This window comes from Anoplopoma fimbria, chromosome 14 (genome assembly GCF_027596085.1).
Source record: "Anoplopoma fimbria isolate UVic2021 breed Golden Eagle Sablefish chromosome 14, Afim_UVic_2022, whole genome shotgun sequence".
Classification (NCBI taxonomy): domain Eukaryota; kingdom Metazoa; phylum Chordata; class Actinopteri; order Perciformes; family Anoplopomatidae; genus Anoplopoma; species Anoplopoma fimbria.
The window spans coordinates 5,258,689-5,268,521 of record NC_072462.1 but is presented as its reverse complement, the minus strand read 5'-3'; the positions used below and the strand labels follow the sequence as shown (position 1 = coordinate 5,268,521).

At 40.3% G+C, this 9,833-nt stretch overlaps 1 protein-coding gene across 1 annotated transcript; it reads left to right on the top strand.

Annotated features, from left to right (window-relative positions):
* Positions 1 to 3,978: 3,978 nt before the first annotated feature.
* Positions 3,979 to 8,872, top strand: dipk1b (divergent protein kinase domain 1B). Its single transcript, XM_054612933.1, has 5 exons — positions 3,979 to 4,085; positions 5,247 to 5,381; positions 6,953 to 7,060; positions 7,205 to 7,381; positions 7,468 to 8,872. The coding sequence occupies exons 1-5, from the start codon at positions 4,020 to 4,022 to the stop codon at positions 8,278 to 8,280; spliced, it is 1,299 nt and encodes a 432-aa protein (XP_054468908.1). The 5' UTR covers positions 3,979 to 4,019; the 3' UTR covers positions 8,281 to 8,872.
* Positions 8,873 to 9,833: the final 961 nt, after the last annotated feature.

Here is a 9,833-nt window from a genome sequence, read left to right as displayed (position 1 = left end):
GGCAGACCAGCACCGTCGTCCAGCCTCCATCTGCTTTGAGCCCAGCTGATGCTGCGTTCAGAGCTGCTCGTAAACGCCAGATTTTTTTTTTTTGTATATATATATAATAAATAGAAACGGGTGTGCTCTAGTGGTGTTTACTGTTTGTTTTTGTTTGTAAATGATAATAAGTGTTTGATTTTCGTTTTTAAGCAGCGTGCTTTTTTTATTGCGGAAAGCAAAAACTGCAGAAACTGAATGTCATAAACTGAAATAACCAATCAATGCCATAAAGAGTCTATTCCAACAATGTGTATGTATCGATATGTTGATTTTACAGGTTAATTGTTAGCAATGGATATCGTTTGAAGCCGTATTATTTACTCTTTCAATTGGTATCTGCTTTGAAATTACGTTTGTTCCGACAGCACTTGAAGGCAATCAGGGGATGCCATGTTTCAGGGATGGTGTCCCCCTTTAGAGCAAACAATACAATTATTCACCTTGAGAGCAAGTGCTGTTCTCTGTATGTGAGGAAAAGGAATAATTTATATCAATTACGTGAACCCATGTTTAAAGTCTTTTTAAAAAATGTATTCCATTTCTCTATATGTTCGCCTACAACTTGAATAACAGCCCTGTGTAAGGATGAATACTGGCACCTGAGCAAAATAAACAACAGTTAAGTAAGAAAATAGAAACTATAATGTGATTTAGAGAAGAGGGAGAAGTCAAAAAGAGAAAAAAGAAATGAACATCTCTAAAAGTATGGAGACAAAGTCTGCAAACCACAAATAAAGTTGTAAGATCAAGAAAAACCCATAGAAAACAAATGTATTTTATAATGCTTTTAAAAATAGGAGGTGACCAAAGACAAACAGTGGGCACAAATTCTTGCTCACAGAAACTGATTGGAAAACCAAAATGTCATTATATAAAAAAATATACAAAATGATATACATGTGAATATAAACAGACACATTCAAACAAACAGTGTGTAAATCTGACATCTGTGCACGATATTGAGGTTTTATGATCTTACCATTCAATGTAATCCATGCGATCCATGCAAAGCTGCTGTAAAGAGTTGCTGGTATTAGTCATAGCCAATCAAGGATAGGACAGAAATCACAGTAACATAATGCAGATCATCAAGAGGAAACTTTTTCTTTTTCAATTTTAAGGGTGATTTCATATGCTTGATTAGTTAAATTCTTAGTCACCATTTTGTACATGTGCACAATAATGCATACTTTGTGAATGCTGTGAATAAAGAATATTCAGGCAAATGTATGATGACAATTCCAGTGTGTGTGTCTGCAGTGTGTGTGGAATATTGAATCAGCTGAATAGAACGGCAATTATGACATCACAGTGGAATTGTGCTCCTTCTTGAAGCACAAACAAGACAATCTGCACACATTTCCATATCACATGTCTGCAAGTTGTCTTTGGGAAATGATGGTCATATCTACTAAAGATGAGTGCTATTAATTCAACACAATATGGATTAAAAAGTTTGCTAGAGTGTTTGTCCAGAGCAACCCTCCTAGCACAGCCGTATGACATCCCGGAATTTCTGTCTACACACGTGGCTGAAATGACACTTTTCAGGGATTACGAATCAAGAGATACCAAGGAGGTCACCTTTCAGTATCAAGAGCAGTGGGGTAAGTCGGAGTGGTATTTTGATAAGGGCATCGAAGTGACTGAGATTATAAAATATGATATATAGTTAAGGATGTACAAAGTCAATTATGGCCCATATTTGTAGCCAATCAATCAGTACCCTGGAAAGGCCACTTCAAAAATAAGTTAAGTAAAAAATTAATATTTTGTGTCATAATAAGCCTGTAATGCTCAAAAATAGTATTTATTTTCACTAATGAGATATTTTAACTAGTAATAAGACAAATAAGATTTAGCATTTTTGCATTGTATGGACATGTGAAGTCTGTTTCATTTCCTATCTTTCTTTAAACAATTTAATTCAAATATACAGCAAAGCTTCAAGTTATTTTTTATTCAGGATAATCGTTGTGGACTTATATTTTAATAAAGTAATAAATACGTCTTTTCTCAGTCCGTCTTTGTGGTTGTGTTAGCTGACAGGTTTGTGATGACATCGATGTATTGCATCCATATCCATGTTTTTGTAAACAATAAGCATCTTATCTAAGGTTTAGTTTTTTTTATTGACCTTTAGTGACTTTTGCAGAGAATATCTTCTTTCAAGAGAAGCACAAAGGGACCGAGAACCCTGAACCCTCTGCAGATGAACCTCCCTCACCATCCAGTGTGTCCAGTACGTCCTCTGCATCATCGAGAAGGGGGACACAGAGAGGGTCTTCAGTCAGGGGTCCCAGTCGTCAGAAGACCGTGGTTCTAACTGCTGAAGAGAAACCAAGACCAGTATCACCACCACCACCCTGTGCTGAGAGAGTTGAGACATGTCGGGAATCATCAGTAGAGATTCCATGTCGAAAGGACACAAAACCGTCTCCATCATCTGCGTGGCCACTACTCCCACCCATCAGACAAGTTGCAAAACAAAAGAAGGGTCATAAATCCTCCAAAGGGCGTGGCAGAGGTTTATACATCTGCCCACTGAGTGACTGCCCCTACCACAATAAACCCAAAGCAGGGCCTGCAGCTGAAGAGGACTTGGGGCCAGTTGGGATCAGCACAGGGCCTGCAGCAAAAAGGGATCTGGGGCTGCAAAAGTCCCTCACAGGGCCTGGATCATTTGATGTACACATTCCATACAGACCCAAGGGAGGGCCCATTGTAGATCCAGAACTGGTGCCAAAGAGAACCAAAGCAGGACCTGGGACAAAAAGGACGACCGGGGCGGAGAGCAAGTTCCTTTATGGCAGACCGGGCCATGTCTATGGTACGCTAGGGGATGTCCAAGAGGTCACAAACAGCACGGATATGTCGAAAGTGTCGCTTGAAACCCCCACACATACCTGTTCTAATCCAGCCCATACTGTCCATATGGTTACATACAAATGTATCCATGTACAGTGCACTGACCTCTGCACATTATTAAAATGAACAACGCAGCTGTTGTCATGTTTCATTATTTCTGTAGGAATGTCTCAACACAAACAATTACAGAGTTAAACAGATTATAAAATCAAGGAGCAGGATGTCTACTTTAGATGAATCAGCAACAAAGAATGCCTCTTATTCTATTATTTAATATTCAATCAAACCACTCATGTAGCCTGAGCAGTCATGGCAATAAAAATAAGTATACATTTTTTTTTTATTGTACATGCAATCACAGCTTTAATTTTTTTTTTTTTTAAATTGTGATCAGTGTGAACGGGAGACTTATTGGACTGATGGACACTGATATCAAGATGGAGCTTTGCAGGGGGGACATTTATAAGTAGACTAACTGGATCCAAGACCCCTGACATGTCCCCCCCCCCCCCCCCCCACACACACACACACACAGACTGATTTGTGTCGGCGGTATATAAAATCATCTCCCAGCTGAGAGCCCGCATCTTCCCCTTTAAAAGGAGCGCAGTGATGAGCCGCTGGGAAACGATCGGCCGTGCTCGTCAGACCCACTGGCTACTTATTAATCTGTCACATATTTTTTTGTGTCCAGATTAATCCGACGAGATAGTAGAAGGAGATGCTTTTATAGCTAAGTAATCGGATTTGCCTGGACTTGGCCCCGAGGAGGAGGAGGAGGAAGAAGAGGAGGAGGAGGAGGAGGAGGTCCTTAATTCTAGGATGGCACATAAGGAGCTGGAAATGTAAAAAAAAAAAAAAAAAAAAAATTGTCAATTTCAAGGACGTTTTTTTTTTTTTTTTTTTTTTTTTTTATTTATGGTGGAAAAATAGAATCAGGAAGACATCAGGTCAGATCATATGTCGTGTCACCAGCGGAAGGACATGTGATGGCATATGGATGATCAGACGCGCTATTTGGGTTGTTTGCGCAGGTTTTTGCGTAAAGATGTGATCAGATCAGGAGCTCTGGTTTCTCGCTGCGCTGCCTCCTCACAGAGTCGCTCATAATGCCGCGGGCTTTGCGGAGACTGGTCCATCTGGTGCTGTTCTGTCCTCTGTCCAAAGGGCTGCAGGTATGTGTGATGCCAATCTACTATATAGATGTTTTGTTGTTGTTGTTGTTGTTGTTGGTGCAAATTACCCTACATGCATGTCAAATCTACCAGGGCGATATCTTCTGCCTCCATCACACAGGCATCACAAAATGTCGTGGAAAAAAAGAGGATGCAGACTAAGAAATCATCTTTTTTTATTTTATTTTTTTTATATATCCTAAGATCAAGTGGAGACATTTACCCTGCAAGGAAATTAGAATCAAATTCCCTGTATGTGCATAGGCCTGTCCATATTTGGCCCATAAAGCTGGTTGTGATTCTTGTTGTGTAGGCCCTCACTGGTGGAACATATCCCAGGCTGCATTTATTCAGATTCAGGCTATTATTGTGCTTAAGTATAATTTTCAGGTATAGGGCTACTTGCTTCATCTTATATTGTTTACTTTTATCTCCATTACATTGATTTAAAAGTGACGAGGGAATTTTCAAATATAGATTTTTTTTTCATTTAAAAAAATGATGATCTTGTAAAATACAAAACTTTAGATTGTCACAGTGTTGTTTATCAGGTCAACGAGACATTTCTCCTCTTCATTTTCTTACAAGGTTTGACTCAGAGATAGAATATTTCTGAAAAAGCAAAGTTTAAAAAGAAAAATCGAAACAAATACTACAGAATTGTGTGGTAGAACTCGTGACCCCCTCTGCACTGCATCTTCTGACCCTTACAGTAAATGGGGGAGTTGACCTCTATGTTGGGAACAACTGAACTATACATAATAAATAATGATTAAAGAATATGTTGATGCCTCAGTATTTACTAACATAATATTACATGTAATATCAGACATAGGGGCTACAATACTTTTACTTTTCTAAGTACATTTTGATGTAACCTATGTAGGATTTTGAGAGGAGGGCTTGACTTGTAATAGAGTATTTTTATATTGATGTGTTCCTACTTTTACTTAAGCAAAGGACCTGAACACTTATGTCACCCCTGCATTATCAGGTATCTTGGTTTTAGCCCGAGGTCAAGTGACCATCTGTTCTTTCAATCATTGTGGTGAAAGCTTGTTTTTATGACCAGTTGCCATGTCTTTTAAGGTTAAGTGGGTTTCTCTTCTCCTTCCAATCCATCCTTTTCCTCCCTTTTCCTCCCCTTTCCTCCCTCCACAGAGTCGTCTCCCAGCCATTAAGGTGAAGTACCTTCTCCTGGCATGGCTGGGCATCCTCATTGCCAGCTGGGTCGTCTACATGCAGTATGCCTCCTACTCTGAACTCTGCCGCGGGCATGTCTGCCATATGGTCATTGTAAGTTTAATCTCTCAGTTCAGTGACAGCCAATATTCATAACTTCATCAGTGTGATGGTTGTCAGGAAGCTACATCAGATATGATGTTTGTAAAATGTTGTTGAGATGCAGGGGGAATAAACGTTGTGCCACAAATTCAAAGTGGGATATTTGCACATGCAAATCAATACAGAATGGATTTTTTTTTTTTCGACAAAAAAAAGATGCTATGCTCTTTGTTTCATCAGTTACGGTGTGGAAAATGAACTGCTATTATATGCAATGCTACATTCTGTAATCATCTTGACTATGCTTGGGATAGATTGGAAACTAGCTTAATCGTGTCACAGAACTGCAGATGGTCCTGAGGCAGAAACAGAAGAATACAGGATACACTAATGTTCCAGCTGCTGCAGTGAACTGCTTAGACTCCTAAATTAGCGTGAAAATGCTCAAATCAAGGGGAAATATGGCAGGACAACTGGACGGGAGGACTGTCTTTTGAGGAAGAGGAGGGACAGTTGGGGCCTGTTTGGGTTTTGGCCTCTTCCTTCACACATGGCGTTTGACGCTGGGTAAAGACACTGGCTATAGCTAAACTACTCTCCAGCTGTGCCCAGCTGTTTTCAGAGTTTTCGGCTATTGAGAACAGAACAGGCGCTGACGTTTGATGAGACACAGAGGAACACGATGGCGATTAGGTGGATAACTACCCAGAGTAAATGATGCACAATGAAAGATCAATGATTCAACCTCATCATAACAAATAATCAGATCTTCACAACAGTTGTTTTGCCTCAGTTTTTTGACATTGTTGAATAATGCTGAAGTGTATAAATGTAATAAATAAAAGGCTAACGTGATCAGATGGAATCGTTTTGTGTTGCTGGAATAGGCTCTGATGAGGATGGGTACACAGAGGTTTTTGATTTGCCTGTTGCTGCTTTGTTTCTTGGTGACATGTCATTAACATGGGTGCTATGAACTAGGAGGAGAGTGTGGGAAGGTATAAAAAGAAATCTGGCAGTAAACTGCTGTTTTGGTTTGTATTGCCAGCATCTGTGCCAGCTCAGAGAAATAGTCTAGCCATAACCTGCTGAAAGCCAAGGTTTGTTTTTACACGACGTGTTAGATTGTGAACTTCAGAGGTGTTGGGAGACACATTTTGTCACCTTCAGACAGAGCCAGGCTAGCTGTTTCCCCCTGTTTCCAGTCTTTGTGCTAAGCTAAAGTTGAACCGGCTGCCGGCCACAGCGTCCTACTCACCATAGAGTACAGACATCAGACTGGTATTGATTTCTTAAAACCAGGATGGCACTTTTAGAGACATTTTCCAACCCTGTTGTTCAGAGGAAGCATTGTCGGCTGTCAAATACACAAAGCGAATTCAGAAACTGTGCCTTTAAACGATCCGTCAGTATGTGTGGAAAGTTGTGATATCACAACTGAACAATATATAGACCATTTCACAGTTTTTCTAAATGCGTCCCAGTTCATTGTATTTCTTTCCTTTGAAGCACTCACAAACCTAGAGTCGACTAAGCTGTTTCCTGTGTTTAATGTAGTGCACTTCCTTTTTCTTTTTTTGCAGTGTGATCACTACAGAAGGGGCATAATATCAGGCTCATCCTGCAAGGCGCTGTGTGATCAGAGAACTCTGACCCTGCAGCACTGCAGGTCCACCTCCTCTACACACCAGGTATAGAATAAACACACACACATTGCTGACACACACACACACACACACACACAGTGAACCCAGGCACACTTTGCTTGTATGCAAATGATAACCTGAGACGCAAAAGAAGACAAACGTTCTCTTATTATTTATTTGTACTCGCAGGTGTACGGTGGCCTGTGGAAGGAGAGGCCTGTTGTGATCAAGTGTGGGATTGAGGATCCGGTGAAGGTAGATGGGGCTCCGGACTCTGTGCTGCGGCAGGAGATGAGCTTATTTGACAAACCCACTCGTGGAACCTCAATGGACGAGTTTAAAGAAATGCTGCACAGTTTCCTCAAGGTCTTTTTTTCCAGCAATTACACCATATAATATAATATATATATATAATTAATATTAATCACCATATAATACCTCCTTTTTTGCAGGCTAACCTTGGTGAGCAGCCATCTCTGAGCTCCTTGGTGGACCGGGTCATTACCCTCGCTGATGTCAACCAGGATGGCAAAGTGTCTCTAGCAGAGGCCAAGTCCATCTGGGCTCTTCTCCAGATCAACGAGTTCCTCCTGATGGTGGCGCTGCAGGAGAAGGAGCACACCCCCAAGCTGCTGGGTTTCTGTGGAGACTTGTACGTGACGGAACACGTGGGCCACAGCTCCCTCTACAGGCTGGAGGTGCCTCATTACCTGCAGCCTCTGGTCCCGGAGGCCCTGACCTCCAGCCTGAACCACTGGCTCGCCCCGGCCTGGCCCAGAAGGGCTCGCATCACCATCGGCCTGCTGGAGTTTGTGGAGGAGGTCTTCCACGGGTCCTACGGCAGTTTCCTCATATGTGACGCCAGCCATCGCCACGTGGGCTACAATGCAAAGTATGACTGCAAGATGGCCAACCTGCGCAGCGTGGCGTCTGAGGCGGTGGTGAGGGGGTTTTTGAGGGGTCGGCGGTGCGAGACTAACTCAGACTGTACCTTTGGACGGGACTGCACGGCCACCTGCGATCGACTGGTGAAGCAGTGTAACACGGAGGTAGTGCAGCCCAATCTGGCAAAGGTGTGTGTGCTTTTGCAGGATTATCTGCTTTTTGGAGCTCCTTCAGACCTCCGCGGGGATCTGGAGAAGCAGCTGCGCACCTGTGTGACACTCAGCGGTCTGGCAAGCCAGATGGAGGTGCACCACTCACTAGTCCTGAACAATCTGAAGACACTACTGTGGAAGAAAATTTCTAACACACAGTACTCTTGAAAACAGGTTGAGATGATCCGTACATCTACAAAAACGAGTGGATTGTGACACAAAGCTTTGCCAAACGCTTTAGAAGGTGGTGATTATTAATGTATTTTTTTAAACTCAATTGACTGTGAATAACAGGAAACTGTGAAATGCTGATTATACAATATGAAACAGCTGAAGAAGAAGACTGTATTTTTGACTTTTGTTTTCTGATGCATTATTTTGAGAAGCACATGTATCTGTTTAGATGTACTATTCTCAGGGCACTGCCTATAACTTTATTTGTAAAATAATCTGTGAGTAAATTTAGTTTTTAAATTGTTTATATAGAAACACTCTTTTGCCTTTCCCTACAGAGGCAGGATGTCACATTTGACACGAGTGAATTTTGTAAAACTGTAGATATTGGTGGAGCTTTCTTGTTTCCTGTGTATAAATGAATCTCCGTGTGAAGCAGATATAAGACACATATAATGAATAGAATATTGCATATAGACAGTAGAACTAAAATGTCCCTCCTAGTATTGATCCGATATCGATAATGTATTTAAATTGACATAAACAGAGTTGTAGATGATGTTCAGACATTACATTTGAATGAACTTTTAACCCATAAATAAATGTAAGTTGGTTCAAACAATTGATTTTCAGATATTGTGAATACAATTGCATTAATATAAACTGGGTAGCTGGTGTCAGTACCACAAGAAGTAAAAGTCAAATATGTGTAATAGTAGTAAAGTATATAAAAAAATACAACAACAATCACCATGGATCACAGACAGAAGAGTACCATAAATACTTGGGCAAGTTTGAAGTATATTTCAGGTACTTCATCATGTTTTTTCACATATTCATGAAGAATATTGACCTTTTCATTGAGCTGATATGCATAGATGGATAAAAAGTCCACTTAAAAAATAAGTACAAAAAAACAATTAATACAAGGTGTTTTTTTTCACTTGTAATTAGAAAGAAAATCATTGGAATAAGTGAAAAGTAACAACATATTCAAGATGCATTGTCTAAAAATTTAATTCATGGGGTTAAAAACTTCAACAGTCAGATTTTCCAACATATTAATGTAGATTAAAAAAAAGACAATTACATTTTACCTTTTATTTAATTCAAACTTTATTTCAGAGTCACATGAGGGTTCATAACAATAATATAAAGAAATAGAAAAGAAAGGATATGCACAAGATTAAAAACACAGCAATTCATCTTTAAATGAAAAAGAAACATTTATATGTATTTATATCTCTCCAGCCCGGATGAGCATCGAGGGCAGCTCCTCCTACGGTTTGTCAAAGCCTCCATGATGCTGCTCTCTGACTCATCCAAGTGACACATCAAATGGTGCAAAAAGCTCTGTTATGTCTATCGAATATCGGGTTAACAAAACATCAAAGGTTTGCTATCTTAAAGACACCCACTAATATTTTTTAAGGCATGTCTTGAAGCATTTGCATCCAGGTAACAGATGCAAAATGCTCACTTTCAATCAGGTCTTCAATGCTTACGTATCTGCAGGCCTCAGATGTCTCCAATCGAAATCCAACGCT

Coding starts and splice junctions, on each gene's coding strand:
- dipk1b (XM_054612933.1), top strand. CDS start 4,020: ATGCCGCGGGCTTTGCGGAGACTGGTCCATCTGGTGCTGTTCTGTCCT. Junction 7,061..7,204: donor CCACCTCCTCTACACACCAG/GTATAGAATAAA, acceptor TTGTACTCGCAG/GTGTACGGTGGCCTGTGGAA. Junction 7,382..7,467: donor TGCTGCACAGTTTCCTCAAG/GTCTTTTTTTCC, acceptor CCTTTTTTGCAG/GCTAACCTTGGTGAGCAGCC.